This window comes from Artibeus jamaicensis, unplaced genomic scaffold (genome assembly GCF_021234435.1).
Source record: "Artibeus jamaicensis isolate MK-2021 breed Jamaican fruit bat unplaced genomic scaffold, CSHL_Jam_final contig_402, whole genome shotgun sequence".
NCBI lineage: Eukaryota > Metazoa > Chordata > Mammalia > Chiroptera > Phyllostomidae > Artibeus > Artibeus jamaicensis.
Genome location: NW_026521818.1, coordinates 14,364,009 through 14,380,406, shown reverse-complemented (window position 1 = coordinate 14,380,406; position 16,398 = coordinate 14,364,009). Strand labels below are relative to the sequence as shown.

General features: G+C 40.9%; 1 protein-coding gene across 2 annotated transcripts; it reads left to right on the top strand.

The window, feature by feature from the left end:
* Window positions 1-541: 541 nt before the first annotated feature.
* Window positions 542-16,094, top strand: LOX (lysyl oxidase). Of its 2 annotated transcripts, XM_037165544.2 has the most exons (7): window positions 543-1,560; window positions 1,916-2,024; window positions 3,572-3,709; window positions 5,149-5,305; window positions 8,448-8,543; window positions 8,899-9,014; window positions 12,564-16,094. In XM_037165544.2, the coding sequence occupies exons 1-7, from the start codon at window positions 930-932 to the stop codon at window positions 12,568-12,570; spliced, it is 1,254 nt and encodes a 417-aa protein (XP_037021439.2). In that variant the 5' UTR covers window positions 543-929; the 3' UTR covers window positions 12,571-16,094. The 2 variants fall into 2 exon arrangements, with proteins under 2 accessions (XP_037021440.2, XP_037021439.2); XM_037165545.2 differs by lacking the exon at window positions 12,564-16,094 and having other exon boundaries at window positions 542-1,560; window positions 8,899-9,018.
* Window positions 16,095-16,398: the final 304 nt, after the last annotated feature.

Here is a 16,398-nt window from a genome sequence, read left to right as displayed (position 1 = left end):
GCTTTCAGTGTTAGCTGGGATTTGCTCCCTGCAAAATTTCACTTTTGGTTATTAAAATATGCACTGTAGGAAACAAATTTGTAACCCATTCCTCATATTACCTGCACACACACACACAAAACAAAATTTGATATCTTGGGGTTTATTTGCTGAGAGCACTTCCCATAAAAACGAGGGAGTATGCATTGGGAAATTTGTCTGGTTAACTCCTTATGGATAAGTTAGTCACAGTCTTTCGCCTCTGCCTCCAAATCTCATCCCCGGCACCCTCCCCACCTCCTGACTTCCCGCCTCTCTGGGGCCGGTGACCTAATAGCATTTTTCTTCATGCATATTTTGGCGTCGCCCCACGGCCTGGCTGCCTTCGCTTGTCTGAGTCTTTTGAAATTCCTGCATGTTCGCCCCAGATTAAGCCTAGTGTGTCTCAGGATGTGTGTTCCGTTTTTGTTCTTTCCCCTTAACGCTGCCTGTGCAACGTGTCTGGGGGGAGGAGGGCAGGACTGGGAGCGGAGGGAGGGGCAGAGGCGAGGAGCTGTCCCCCTTGCACGTTTCCAATCGTATTACGTGAACAAATAGCGGAGGGGTGGCCGGGCCGAAAGGCTTGTGTAACTTTGCAAACGTGCCAGAAAGTTTAAAATCTCTCCTCCTTGCTTTCACTCCAGACACTGTCGGCTCGCGGGGCCGCCGCACGCTCTCCATCGCCTTCCAGAGCCCTGGGAAAGAGGAGAGAGGCGGGTGCCACGTCCCAGCAGCTGCTTTGACTGGAGGAGGGTCTGCAGCTCACCCTTGGCACTGCTTGGTGGGGCTAAGATACTTGTGCTCCACCGCCTGACGGATTGAAGATTTCTCTCTCTCTCACGTGACTTGAACCCATTTTTCTTTTCTCTGAGCTACGTCCTCTTGGAGTGGGGGCAATCGGGAAAGGAACGATGCACTTCGCCTGGACCACGCTCCTGCTGGGGCCCCTGCAGCTTTGCTCGCTCGTGCGCTGTGCCCCGCCGGCTGCGGGCCAGCAGCAGCTCCCTCGCGAGCCTCCGGCGGCTCCTGGTGCCTGGAGCCAGAGGATCCAATGGGAGAACAACGGGCAGGTGTTCAGTTTGCTGAGCCTGGGCTCGCAGTACCAGCCACAGCGCCGAAGGGACCCAGGCGCCACCGCCCAGGGCGCCGCCAACGCGGCTGCCTCGCAGCCTCGCACGCCGATCCTGCTGCTCCGCAACAACCGCACGGCGGCGACTCGGGCGCGGACTGCTGCCTCTTCAGGAGCCTCCGCTGGCCTCCCGGGGCCCGGGGCCCGCCACTGGTTCCAAGCTGGCTACTCGTCGTCTGGGGCCCGCGACGCTGGCGCCTTGCGCACGAGGAACCGGACTGAGCCGGCAGAGCGCCCGGCGCTCAGTAACTTGAGGCCCCCTAGTCGCGTGGACGGTATGGTGGGTGACGACCCATACAACCCTTACAAGTACTCCGACGACAACCCCTATTACAACTACTACGACACGTACGAAAGGCCCCGGCCTGGGAGCAGGTACCGTCCAGGGTATGGCACCGGCTACTTCCAGTACGGTAAGCACAAGTCATGGAAACCACCAAGCACCCCTTCCCCAAAGTGGCTGGTGGCTCCCCGACGTGGCTTCCCCGGGCACGGCAGGCCCTAGTTCCCACAGATCTGATCCCTCCCTCTGCGCCTGCACAGGCAGCCCTGGAATCTGGTGCAAACCACGCGCCTGGCCCCTCCTGCTTCCTTTCCACATTGCTTTGCAGCCTGGGGCATCCCCTTTCTCCTGCTACCCACAGCCACACACAGACAAGCGGTCCGGTTGGGCAAAGGATGAGAAGCAAGGGATACGGAGGTACCAGTTGCCAGGGTAGGGGGCGCAGCGTTGTTTCACTGCTGAGCCCATCGTCTGTTCTCCTTTAGGTCTCCCGGACCTGGTGCCAGATCCCTACTACATCCAGGCTTCCACGTACGTGCAAAAGGTGTCCATGTACAACCTGAGATGCGCTGCAGAGGAAAACTGCTTGGCCAGGTATTAACTGGGATACCAGTGGCCCGGCTACCTGGTCGTCATTCAGGGGCCGATCAGGTGCCTGGTTCTGACCACTCTTGTTCCTACAGACAAAAGTTAGGAAATGGTGTAAGAGCTGGGAAGTAGGACTTAATCTCCTGGGCATGCTGACCTGGATGGAGAGTCAAAATTTCGAAGATTTCCGTGGGTTTTCTGTGGGTTTTCTTTCACACTGAAGCACAACATTCAAGATCCTTCAGCTTTGGAGCCAACTGTTTCCAATAACTTTCTATTAACTGTACAAAATGTGGAAAAATTTGTAATTGAAGAGCTTGTCAATATTCCCTTAAAAGATTGGGGGGGGGGACTAATTGGCCAGTGTGGAACCCCTCATTGGCAAAGGTTGCTGTTTTTTGTTTGAAGCCATAATTAGTTATAGGGGTATTACTTCAGCCAGAATAAGACCATGAGCAAAAGCTTTCTTTCTTTCTTTCTTTTTTTTTTTTCATCAGTCCTAAAATAAAATCATAACAATTCTAGGAGTGGATTTTCCTGAGTGTGCTGCTGGGAAGCCAGCAGAGGGAGCAAAAGAACGTTTTGATAGGTCTCGATAATTTTTTACAGTGTAAAACAAGGTCATCAATAGTATGTGAATGTATTTTCATACAAAATATATTCCAAGGAACATAGTAATATTTATTTGTATATTTCTGTCACTTTGGCTAAAGGAAGAGAAGAAATTGAAGCTCATCATTTTCATTCTTGAGTCTTGAATCACTCACACCATTGCGCTCCCAATATTATTATAGCAATGCTGTTGCCTTGAAGCTGGTGAGGTTAGAAAATTATCTACCTAATCCAGGTGTAGGGTTTTAGAATTAGTTCCACATTTTACATCTTAGTTAGTTATTCAAGAAATGTATTGTTAAATTCAAAATTCTTAACAAAAAATATGATTTAAAAAAATTCTTGGATAATTACCACCTCCGTTTCACTCATTTATGTGGTTAAACTTGAAATGATTATAAAGTTTACATATCGTATGTAAATTTTCATAGTGTGTGAGTTGTTTTTTTAGATTTTATTTATGTTTAGAAAGGGGAAGGGAGGGAGAAAGAGAGGGAAAGAAACATCGTGTGGTTGCCTCTCACATGCCCCCTACTGGGGACCTGGCCCACAACCCAAGCCTGTGCCCTGACTGGGAATCGAACTGGTGACCCTTTGACTCCGAGGCTGGCACTCAGTCCACTGAGCCACACCAACCAGAACTCACATGTAGATTTTAATGCTAATTTTATTATCTTTTTACAATTAAACTGAGGATTTCCATGGTTGCCATTCATTTACCCATTCATTCAACACATATTCACAGAGCTCTACTTGCCAGGCATTGTTCTGGGATCTGGAGATTCAGCAATAGATAAAATAAGCAAAATGGTTGCTTGAAATGGATAGTCTAGTATGGGGAATAAAGGAGTCAGCATTATATATCGAGAAAGGTTTTGCTTGTTCCTTTGTCTTTAGTTAACAGTCTGTGAAAATGTTTCTTTTTTTTTTCAAAATGACAGCTCAGCATATAGGGGGGATGTCAGAGATTATGATCACAGGGTGCTGCTAAGATTTCCCCAAAGAGTGAAAAATCAAGGGACATCAGATTTCTTACCAAGCCGACCAAGATATTCCTGGGAATGGCACAGCTGTCACCAGTAAGTGGATGGGCCTCCTGGGTACTTTCTAGTTGCTTTATCATTTTTCAAATGATTCTTACACAAAGGGAGCAAACTGCTGTTACTTACATTTAGAATGTTTCTCTGTGTATTTTGACATAATCAGTGGAGTGTGTCTTTAAGACAATATGTCAATGACTAGATCCTGTTATCTTTCAAATCAGAAACTCTAAATCCAGCTTATTAAAACTGTTGGTAGTATACAGCAGAGGGCTTTGTTGGAATCTTACTCCAATATATTGCAAGTGAGATTAATTATAAAAGAGCCCTCTGCAGCCAAGATATCTACCTATAGTTGGTTTGCACCTGACAGCGTATAATGAAGACCATAAATTGTTATCAAAGGGTTCAAATACCTTTCTCAAAGAAAGGTGTCCAGGGGTGTCCAACCCATGGACCACAGGCCGCATGCAGCCCAGGATGGCTATGAATGTGGCCCAATATAGAATTGTAAATTTACTTAAAACCTTACTTTTGCTCATTAGTTTTCATTAGAGTTTGTGTAATTAATTTGTGGCCAAAGACAACTCTTCTTAAAGTGTGGCCCCAAGACACCAAAAGGTTGGACACTCCTGAACCTACTCCATGAGCTGAGAGGGCCTTTCTCTGTCATTTAAAAGACCCAAATCAGTACAACTACTTGTTCTGTCCTAACTTTAAAAGATTTTCACATTAGGTGATTCTATAATTCACCTTGATAAATTGCCCAGGTGTTTATAGCCAGGAAATCCTGATGTGTGTGTGCCCTTGAACCTCCTGCAGTTCGAGCCATTTCCTCTTCTTTCCTTAATGTGTGAAGATGAAATTCAGCATCTTCTCTTTAATGAAACAATCGCAATAGACATGAGCGCTTAATCTGCTAATAAAACAGAAATGTGGTATTTCCAAATAAAAGTTTATACTAGTTTAATAATAATGGTGGAAAAAACATGCCATTTTTTCCTCTTTTGCATTTTAGTGATGATTTTAAATCTAGGAAAACTCAATGTTTAAAAATCTCACATAAACCTTCCAATAGTCATGTGCTCTTCTTTTTTGGAATGAAACATGAGTAGTGGCAGCCGAGAGAAATATACTAAAGAACATATGGCAAGTTTTACATAAACACAGATAATTTATTGTCTACTTCTATTTAATATTTGAAGGTAAAACAGGGTATAACATAAAAACAAGATACTCGAAGTAAGTCTCCCCCCCCCCCAACTCCGCCCCAAGTTGCAAAGTTAAAAGCTTAGCATTTTGATAGATTTCTGACCCTGGGTTAGGGTGGGAAGAAGTGGGAATCCGGCTTTAAGATAAACTTTATCTCAATCTTGTTGTGCAAGCAAAGGTGTGAGGCAGCCAGAGTCATCTCAGATTCTCACTGCTCTTCCTCTGTGTGTCACTGACCACTGTGTCTGTGTTGTGTGGCATGTCAGACATTACCACAGCATGGATGAGTTCAGCCACTACGACCTGCTTGATGCGAACACCCAGAGGAGAGTGGCTGAAGGCCACAAAGCAAGTTTCTGTCTCGAGGACACGTCCTGTGACTACGGCTACCACAGGCGATTTGCATGCACTGCACACACACAGGTAGGTCGGCATTATCGGATCAGGAATCTGCAGGCTCGCGAGAAAAAACAAAGCGGCCTTCTATTTTTCCTCTTCTCCTGCCTGTCATTTACAAACTGTTTCATTTTGGGGGGTCATCTAGTCAAGATGGAAAATAACTGGGAAAGGAAAAGTGATGGCTTGATGATCCAAGTTATTTTGAAAGTATTTCATCATCACAGAAGGTCCCTGCATGCTCATTGTGTTCCACAGTCAAAAGCAGCCCTTTACTCTCTGAAAAAAATCTGACTGGTTTCCAGTAGCTGCACTTACTGTGTATTCTTTAGCAGGCTTGGTAAGTAACTATAGAAAAGATACCTGTTTTCTCACCTGCAAAACTATTCCTTCTTCCACCTATTAAGCTAAAAAATAGGATACCTGGTGCTGGTGGTTAGCAAAAGGAGAGAAAATAGGTTTCTAAAAAAACACTTTTGAAAACTGTCTCTTTTAATCATGCAAATAAGAGCAGAAGGATACAATTTCCTTCTTCACGCATATATATTTAAACCTACGGTATAATTGATGTCAGATGTTCCTGGGATGGATTTTTTAAAATCATGCTGAACTAAGCAGTTTGTATGTCTTATAATGGGAAAATCTGCGTCAGTTAAAAACTGTGCCAGTATTTCCATAAGAAACTCTAATTTGTAAAAGGACATTATAATTTTACTCCAGCCAAAATCCTGGCGAGGACTAGTGAATGTATATAACTCAGGGCGCACAGGGGTCGGCAGCTGGCACCTGGGGAAGCAGGTTCCAGGGCCGGAGCAGGAAGCTTTTTCATGACCTAAGTGTGACTGTTGCTTCTTTCTCTGAGCTTAGAACATTGGAATAATTGGAAGGAGAGGGAAGGTTCAATAAATGCCCTGAAGCAGCACTTATTCTTTAGGCAAAAGAAGATGTAACCTACCCACATATGATACGTATGTGCATAGAGAAATTCCCTTTTTCACTCAGGGATCTCCAAGCCCCATAGCAACTGCCTGTGTGGGGACCTGGAGTTTATGCCCTTCATTCAGAACAAGGCATTCTGGACAGCTCACTGCTGAAGCTCTCGAATACAGGGCTACAAGTATCTACAGCACTTCTAGTCCCCGTTTCTCAGAGTAACCCCACTTCATATTATATGGTATATAGATAAACACTGTTTATCATTCTCCATTTATGTCCTATTTAACTATTATTCACCAGGTCTTATATTACAAGTGATTGATGTTTTTGTGTTTTTCATTTTGCTGCTTCATTCAAAGAAAACACTAATTTGAACAAAGCCCTAATGCTGACTTAGATTAATGTTTTATGATGATGAATAAATGTATCTAAATATCAAACTAGATACAACTTATATTTACATACAACTCTTAGATAACAAATTTATATATTAAACATATACAAAACCAGAAACTGTCACATTAACTTCATTAATTTAATGGAATAAATGGTTGTGTTTTGCTAAAACCAAATAGCTAATTTAGACAGCTTCAGGTAAGGTTCTACATTTAATCTGTTTTTAAAGTATGACTCTGAATATATGAAATACCTGTTTGCTTAATGGCCTAAAAAAACACCCATATGTGTTTGCTAGTGCAGATAATCAAAGCTCGTAAGTAACTTGCTCTGCCGAGTTGCCCTAGGGCACCTGTTTCAGTACTCTTTAAAGCCCTTTTTGAAAGTAAGACCCACACCCTGGTGTTACTAAACCTGTATTAAAGAGGTGTCTAATCCAGTGAATCCTTATAATGCCATGAATTTAGTAGTAGCGACAGCAACAATAACAGGACCTAACTGATTATTTACTATGTGCTAGAATCAGAATTATGTGCTGGAATCAGAAACCAAAAATTATTCATTACATATTTACTCCTCAACATACTGCTACTGTGTTGGTACAAACCAAGGTGGGGATATGGTTCCCAAAGCTGAGGCACAGGTAGTTTGGGTGTGACCTGTCTGTGCCATGTCATTTCCCGTACAAGAGCACAATTCTCCCTCTTTCTTTCTGAATCAGGTTATAGCCAAACCACCATTGTTTAGGACACGCTTAGATGATCTTGCCATCTTAAGCACCAAAGCAGACTTGGATGTTGAAATTAAATGGCAGTATTGAGTTAAAATGATTCTAGCACATGCTTTTTAATTTACTCGAGATTACCTACCACGAGAATGAAAATACAACAGTAGAACTTCTCTCGAAGAACCAATGGAATTGAGAATATACCTAGACTTCAACTTGAACAAACCTCTTCAGACTAAAGCTTTCCTGAGAGCAATGACCGTATCTCCTTGGTATTCTTCTCTCAGCCTGTAGAAGTCACTCATTTACTTAGTGAAGTGAACAGCAAGTACAGTGAGGTGGGATTCAAACACTGAGACATGCATCCATCCCTATAATTCAACGAAATGATTCAGTGACAATATGAGAGAGACCGGTGTGGTGGCTGAGATCAGAGACTCTGGATCCGATTGCCTAAAAGCAACTCAGCCACTTACCAGCTGTGTAACCTTCCATGAGTTATTTGACCTCCCTGTGCTCCAGACTCCTTATCTGTAAAACGAGGATAATAATAGGACCTACCTTGTGTAGTTCTGGGAACTGAATTTAGGTATGTGACATGTTTAAAGTTATTCCTGGCACATAACACAAGGTTACTGTTAGCTACATAGTTAGATATGTAGTATGAGAAGAAAAGGATAAATACTATAAAAGCTATACCTACAAAAAGTATCACGGGCAGAGTACAGGAAGGTTATTCCCAAAGGGGAAGTTGGGCAAGGCTGTACTGAGATGACACTTGAGCTAAGTTGATTAGTACGTGGCCTTTATTCTTGAACTGGTGATAGTGTAGAACTTTGGTGGAGGCCTCCTTTGTCCCTTGAGATTGATTTGTGACACTTTTGAAAAGCTAGATGTACTACTACTTATATTAGTCCTGTATTTTTTTTAGCTGGAGGTGCTATAAGGCTGAGTAACATATACTTCTCAAGGGAGATGCAATATAAGTATAGTTTTTTGTCAGACTCTTGTAAGTACTAACTTAAAATTTAATTTGCAAATAATAAGCATATTCTTTAGCATGCTCTAACCATATTCATCTTTTGAAATTTTTTATTTTATTTGTTCTAGGGGCTGAGTCCTGGCTGTTATGATACGTACAATGCAGACATAGACTGCCAGTGGATTGACATTACAGACGTGGCCCCTGGAAACTACATTCTAAAGGTAGAAACCTTTGAAAATATGTACCTGTCATTTATTTTGATTGCAATTCAACAGAACTCTTCCTCCGGGCTCAACTGTTAAATAATCATGGCCCTGAAAGCAATTCTATATATATATATCCTCTGGAATGATTTCTAAATGATCCTAGATGTATGAAAAAAATTCTTATTTTAAAGAACTTGAGGAAAAAATGTACAGCCTCTCTCCAACACTCCTGCAGAGTTTAAGCTCTTGCCTAAGTTAACCCTCCCCGCACAGTGGCTTGAAGCATGCCAACCCTGTGAAAACAGGAAGACGCTAACCAGTAGACACTGTTGATGAGATCTGAAATGCGGGTGATGTTTGTGTTGCCTAGGTCAGTGTGAACCCCAGCTACCTGGTGCCTGAATCGGACTATTCCAACAACGTTGTGCGTTGCGACATTCGCTACACAGGACATCACGCATACGCCTCAGGCTGCACGATTTCACCGTGAGTCTTATTTGCCTAGCTAAGTGACCCTCTTCCACCGAGTGTTCTAGTTCATCAACAGGTATCACACAGGATGTGTCTGTTTACTGCTGTAGCCTCTTTACAGTGGGCTACTACTATTGTAGCCTACTGTAAACTAGACCAAAGGAAGAGAATGGTAGAGTCTGCACTACTACACACTTGGTAATGCTAAAGAAAGGAAATGTATTCAGGTTTTCAGCATCCTAAAGCTTAGGTCTGAAGACAAGACAAACACACAGAACACATTGTTTACCCAAAAAGCCCGTGTGGAGGCCGACTATGTAAAATATGCAATCGGCAGTGTGGGTGACCCTGTGGGAGCCCAAACAGTGGGTTTCCTGCTCCTGCCAAACAGGCTATGAAGCAGCGCTGAATAAATTCCTAGAGTTCTTCAAAGTCCATTCTGAAAAATCACTGCCTTAAAGTATGCAACTTAAGAGATCAGACCGCCTGTTCTGTAGAAACCAGGAGTTCATATATTCTAGTACCAGAACAAGTACTAGGGAAATAGTCCTCAAAAGGAGGGAATGTGTGGAGGTGCCTTCATAATTTTCCTAGTCCTGAAACCTTTCTGTGAGTGGAGTCTTAGATAGAATCCCAGCACATTAATATTCACAGGGGTGGTATGTTGATGAAAATACTTAAAAGAAAGCTGAGTAGGTTTCCTGCTTGTCTGTCTGTTCCACCCTGATCCCTCAGCACTGCCTGCTCTAGTGTTGCTGGGTTATACATTCTAACTACATCTGCCCCCTGGGAGTCACACCTTCCGAACAATGAGAACATCATTACAGGGATGCTGACCACAGTCAGCTTTGTTTTGATGTTGGAGAGGCACCAGTGCCTCTGAATCATGCATAACAGGTACACTAGCAAGTCATGCTTCATAGCAATTTCTCCCTGATATACAAACCAGGTGTTGGTTTGGCCGCACATGAACCTGTAGTTTGTAGGTTGCCCCAAGACCCCTTACGCATAGTTGTTCAGGTTCTGCCTTTCCCCTGGCCTGCTGGCTGGGGGAGACAGAGGGTTTAAAGCAGCCCACGGTCCATTCACAGAGCCACGTGCTGTGGCTTGGGCTGTGTTCACCTTGCAGGGGTGCTTTTTCCTTAGTCCCATAAATGCCTGTGTTCTATAAGCATCATCACAGCATTAAAGACAAATGAAGCTTTTCATTGCAAAGGAACAGCATAGGGGAAAAAAAAGGTAATTATTCTTCTGAACATGCCCACAATACAGAAAACCTGGATGGGTTTATGACCCATACTGTATAGAGTTGATCATAGTATAACTATCAATTCCCAGAACATCAGTGTAATTTGGGCTAAAATAAATAAAAATAAATGGATTAATTTCTCTTAATTTTTATAGTTCCTTAATTTCTTCACTCATTATTTATTCACTGGTACTCTCACATTTGTACTATGTATTTATTGAGGCCCCACACTACATAGTAGAGAGTAATGCAAAGATAAATGATTCCTGACCCCGGGTTGCTCCCTTGCAGCCTCGTTACAATAATTCCAATTAAGTGCCTGCAAATCTCTTCATTTAATGTCTGTTTCCTGCTGTACCTGTCACGGCTGGGACCTAGCCTGTCGTCTGCTGTGTAGCCATTGACAGGTGTAGGCCTGCCACCATGTCATGCAGCCCCCTCTTCAATACCTGATTATAGGTAAATTACCTTTAGAAATTCGGAATTGAGAGGGTGAGAGGGGTAAGATAAAATGCAGTGGGACCGGGGCCTCTGTTATAATCCGTTAGGTGACTCCCAGGTGCAACTGCTGACCTTGCTCTAGGACTAAGGCTAGAAAAGGGACTCTGTTGTCACACAGAGGCCGTCTCACTTTTTATCAGTAGAATCCATTGAATTGGATGTTGCCAGATATTTTGAATAAAAATTGTTATATTGCTCCAGCCTAGAGTTGCCTTTTTTATTTTAACCAATTGCTACTGAGTGCAATTAAACTGCAAGAGTGGTTGAGGTAGAATTTTAATAATAAATATTGGTCAGATGAAAATATGAAAAAGTTTAATGACCCATAGTTAGTGGTTCGTCATAGACTAAGATCACGCTTATCTATGAGCAGGAAGTAATGGGAGAAGTGCAGAAACCTTGACTTGAGAAGAAACTCTCATGTTCAGGGTGACTGCCTTTTATATTTGGGCTTTCACTTCCGGCCTCCCTTACTAGGGGTCAGAGTTCTCTGGCTGAGGATCAGGAATAGCTTTAGGACAGCACTTGAACTGGGCCCTGAAAGCTGAGGAGGATTGCACTGGGGAGAGTTAAGCAAGAGCATGCTGGGAGGAATCAACATCACCAACACCTCCGTGGCAGAAAGAAATTGCAGGGTGTGTTTAGAAAAGCAAGTGTTCTAGTTTGGCTGAAACATGTTTCGTGGAGTTAAGAGTTAGGCAAAAGGAATGGAGAAGTAAGCTGGGACCAGATAGATCAGAGAGAGCACTGAGGAGCAAGCTGAAAAGCTGGAACTTCATTTCACAGATGATGCAGAGTCTTTGCCATTTCTTGAACGGGGAGTGTACCTTGCCTTAAGTTATGTGGTCAGTCTGGTGATTCTGTAAGCAAGAGCACATGTGATTTGCTCCATAACATTATTGCTGTTTTTCAAATCTTAAAGACATACCACCTCTCAGTTTACTAATGTTTCATGTTAATGAAATATCTGAGAGCATTCCCTTGGTGTGAACAAACCATCCAGTGAGAAAGTGTGTGCCTTTATTTCTCTTCTCCCTCATTCTCCTCCCTGTAAACAAGACATAAGGACCAGGTGACTCTGTGGCCCAGTTCAGCTCTACGATGCTACAAATAAGTTCTTTTCTCACAGAAATTAATGTTTGGAAATTTACGGCTTATGATTTGGACTAAGTACTTTCTTACTTCCTTTACATAGAGATCTATGATCATAATATAAATACACTAATATTTGAGTAATTGGTTTTGGTCCTGTCCATAAAGCCTTGCCCATTAATGCCTCACTGTGTGTCCAAAACCATGCCGGGAAAGAACTAACGAAGTGGCCAGGACCCTGCTTCCTGCACACGCCGTACTCACCCCATGGAGTGAGCTCGTCCAGGCAGGGCTGTGGGCCTGATACGTCCTACTGTACGTCCTGATTATTTCAGTGGATGTTTCTTTTAATGAAAAACATCAAGTCTGTAGGCATCAAAGACACACTTTCTGCTACTGACATAGTTACTTTCCTTAAATCAGTATTGTCTGACTGGTGTGGCTTTGTTGGCATTGGATGGGATTCTGGGGGGGGTGCAGGGGCAACCAATCAATGTTTCTCTCTGTATTTCGCCCTTCATTCCCTTCTCTTTAAAAATAAATAAAATCTTTAAATCAGTGTTAAAGTCAAGTATTGATGGTAAATTTTAGGAGGTGACCATTGCTTAGGTGGAGGGAAAATGACATCTCCATTTTTTAAAAGGTTGACTTCAAACTTGTCTACCGTGTTCATTTATAACATATCAGGTTAATAATTTCTCTTATTTTGTTTTTTAATATAGGTATTAAAAAGCAAGCCAAGACTCCCAATGGATAAATCAGTGCCTGGTGTTCTGAAGTGGGAAAAAATAGATAAACTTCAGTAGGATTTATGTATTTTGAAAAAAGAGAACAGAAAACAACAAAGGAACTTTTGTATGCTTTATAATAGTACATAACTAGATTTTTAACATTTAAATTGGCATTATTTGGAAACATTTTAATAGTATTCACATTATCTTGTGAATGAACATAATGTTTCAATTACATAGTTGTACACATGGCTCTTTCAAAGAAATCCAAATTTCTTATGCTCTTCTTGAAATTATAATACAGAAAAGAAAATCCGATTTCAGTGAATGAGCCAAAATTACTTTAAACTGGGAATTTTCTAAAGTACCGAGACTTCAGTGAACCACAGTAATAACGAGCTTATATATGTCCTGGCATAGAACAATTAGAAAGGAGACTCCTACTGTTTAAATAGATCCGGACACGTTTGGTGCTGAGGAAGGAACAAACGCATGACCATTGGTGTCAAGAAGTATTACTATATAGTGGAGAAATGGCAATATATGTATTCAGATAGTTACATCCCTATATGAAATTTATGTTTACAGTTTTAAATTAGTAGATAAACTCCCTTCTTTCTGTCAAGTGTACAATTTCATTCTGACTTAAGTCAGCCTTTGTTTTGGAACAATTTAAGTAATTGAGCGGCCCAACTCCTCTCTGCCATTTGTTGATGCTCCCTCTACGCTCTGATTTTCCTACGGGCAGAGAACTGTTAAGTGGCATCCTTGAAATTACCATTTTGGGGGACAGGTATACATAGGACAACTGTTTCAATGGGAAGTCATTCTGCTAACAAATGTAATACATCCGAAGATGCACAATTAAGTATATTGAAGTATTAGCCAAAAAACTTGCCTTACTGACATAAAATAAAAATCATACGAACAAGTCCCTCCAACCACAACTGTCTGTCAAATACTTTTTAAAAATTAATGAAAAACATCTTAGATTTTTCAAATTTTCTACATTTTTTTAATGTTTAGGTTTAAGAAGAGGAATGCTAGAAAATGTTAAGTTATCCAGAATAAAAGACATGATGTATGTGGATTAAGGAAGCTTATCTTAGGTCCGCCAGGATTCAGTCATACATGTGTTTGTGTGTCTGAAGTATGATCCAAATTAGGGAAGCACACAGCCTTACATACTTGAGGAGTTGGTGAATAAGGGAAAAAATTCTGCAAAACCAAGGACTGTGCTGCATAATGAGACAGCTGTGATTTTATTTTAAACTGTGAAACCATGTGCTACAACAGAATTTGGAGAATTTCTCTTTTTTCCTAAATTCAAAATGTACAGAAAAGAAACAAATTACACATTTAAGTTAGTGGTGCTTAAGCAGTTTTCCTACATTAACCAGTATTCAAATCTTAAGCAAGGTACTTCAAGTGCAAGGACACATGAGATAGACCTTTAAAAATGAGTTGGCATCCTCATAGTATATATGCGTCCTGGAGCTGTAAAGCCAGCAAGGTTCTGCACCCACTTGTTGCCTAGCAGGGGGAGAGGGGCTAGAAATGGACAGTCATTGAGGGTGGGTGACAGAGGACCACACAACCCACACCCACCAGGGCACACACTTCCCAACAGAGAATACAGACGGCTTAATAGAGACCCAGAACTTTCACTGAGCTATTATCCGAGCTGTGGGATAGCTTCTTTGATGTACCTCTTTGCCTTACTTGCTTTTTAGTTTTAAGATTGTAGAATAATCCTTTTAAACTGTAATCTTTTCAAATATTTTAATATGCTTAAAAAAACAACAACAGAAAACTACTGTCAGTATTAATGCTGAGCCACAATGGCACCTACAGATTTAAGATCTATAGTTTCATCCAGATTCTTACCCCTTGTATTACAAGCTAGCCAATATCATGGCCTTTGGATACGTATGAGATGACACATGTACTATCATTCACTGAGCCCTCCATCTGTCCATCCATCATCATTTGAGGGCCTAATATATGCCAGGCACTCATGCTAGGCATTGGGAAATAAAAAAAAATCATTCCTAACCTCAAGTATTAAAAATGTCATTATTACCCTTTAGGTTCATTTTATTTCATTTTAACAACTACAAGTACATGTCTAAAAAATTTTATGTTAAGCACTATTGTTTTTCATGACCATATTTTATTTTAAAAATAAGTTAATAATTAATGGTTATATGCATGTATGTTACTAATAATTAAAAATATTTCCAATTCCTGAAATGTTTGCCTTTTAAATATAACATGTCCTATTTGGTTGATTTGGAAAAAAAAAAAGCTTCAATTAGGAAGCTAGAGATTCTCACTTATTCTTTATGTAAACATTCTTCCCCCTCAATCATCCCTAAACACTCCCAAATTACTCACAAGTACTGATTTAACACTTAGTACTTTTGAACCTCAATGGACTGCTTCTCTAAATAACCATAAAAACTCACAGAAAATGACTAGGTGGTAAACGTTATCCATTAACAAAATAAACAACCCAAGCTTACCAAACTCTAAAAAAAAATAAATAGAAAGCAGAAAATATAGAAGGAATGCTGAGTACTAGCTTTGAAAATAATAAAGACTGTGAAAAAGATGGGTTAAACAGGAAAATAATTTGGTGAGTCTTCTATGTGCCATATTAGTGGCCTCATAATTATTCGGACCAGAGTCTGAATTTAGAGCTATCTGGACCTTGGAGACTAGGATTCAGTCTCCACATTACCACAGCATATGAATCTACATCTCGACCCTATCAGGAAATCTTTATATTTTTGCATAATTTTATTCACAATTTCAATCACTAGGCAATATTTGTAATAATGAACACAAATTTTTCTCTTTGAAACCTCATAGAACAATCATTCATAAACATTCCCAATATTGAGTTCTAGAGGAATTGCAGTTTATTAAAATTATCATGGCACTGAGAATTTATCTTTAGCAAATTGTGTGAAAATATGGAATTTCTGGTCAGGAGATACTTTAAAAGTAACTTGTTCTGATACTAACAGTATGATAACTGATAAGTAAAAATTACCCTTTTTCTATATATTTTTATATTTAGAATTCATATTCACAGTTAATATATTCAAAAAACAGCCATGTTTCATTTTCAGCTACCAAAAGAACTGGGCCCCTTCCAAAACCTCCAGCACTCCATTCATCCTTGAACCCCAAATGGTGCTGGATTATTTCGACTTGAATGTAAAAGCGCCATCTTAGTTCATGGGATTTAAACATCTACTTAATATCTAACTGCTCGCTACTAATTACATGGCATGTCTTTTGGTACTGCAATACTTTTAATGAAGTTTTAGTTTCTTCCAAATTTTTTCAGGAATATTACTTGTAAAACATCCGTAACTTTTTAAAGAGCTCTTATTTTTAAAATGCCCAGACACTGGCTTTATATTCTTCTTTACCCTCTCATATTCTCTTCTGTATGCTTATCCTGTGAGTGTACAATTCTAAAAATGCCTTGAATAAATGATTTCAAGTATCCTACGTGGTCATTTGTTGTTACAGATAAATCAGTGACATGAATCTCACTGTAGGTTAATGTCTGAAAGCCATGTATATGGTTGGTGGTTTTGTTTAGTTGCCTTTTGTATTAACAAATTATTTCATAAGCTCATATGACTTGAAACTTGTCTATGATGGATTTAAAAAAGTCTAGCTGATGTTTTAAAAAAGGAACTACCTGAATGGATCCTAAGTTTCGTCACCATTACCAGCCACTTCGAGGACACAGAGCAGGCTGGCATAGCGACAGCAGCCACACTTTGTTTTAATTAGGACTTACAAG

What these genes read in the sequence shown, in the direction of transcription:
- LOX (XM_037165544.2), top strand. Translation starts at nt 930, where the DNA reads ATGCACTTCGCCTGGACCACGCTCCTGCTGGGGCCCCTGCAGCTTTGC. An exon ending in GAGGAAAACTGCTTGGCCAG is followed by an intron (nt 2,025 to 3,571) that starts GTATTAACTGGG and finishes TCAAAATGACAG; the next exon opens with CTCAGCATATAGGGGGGATG. An exon ending in GAATGGCACAGCTGTCACCA is followed by an intron (nt 3,710 to 5,148) that starts GTAAGTGGATGG and finishes GTGGCATGTCAG; the next exon opens with ACATTACCACAGCATGGATG.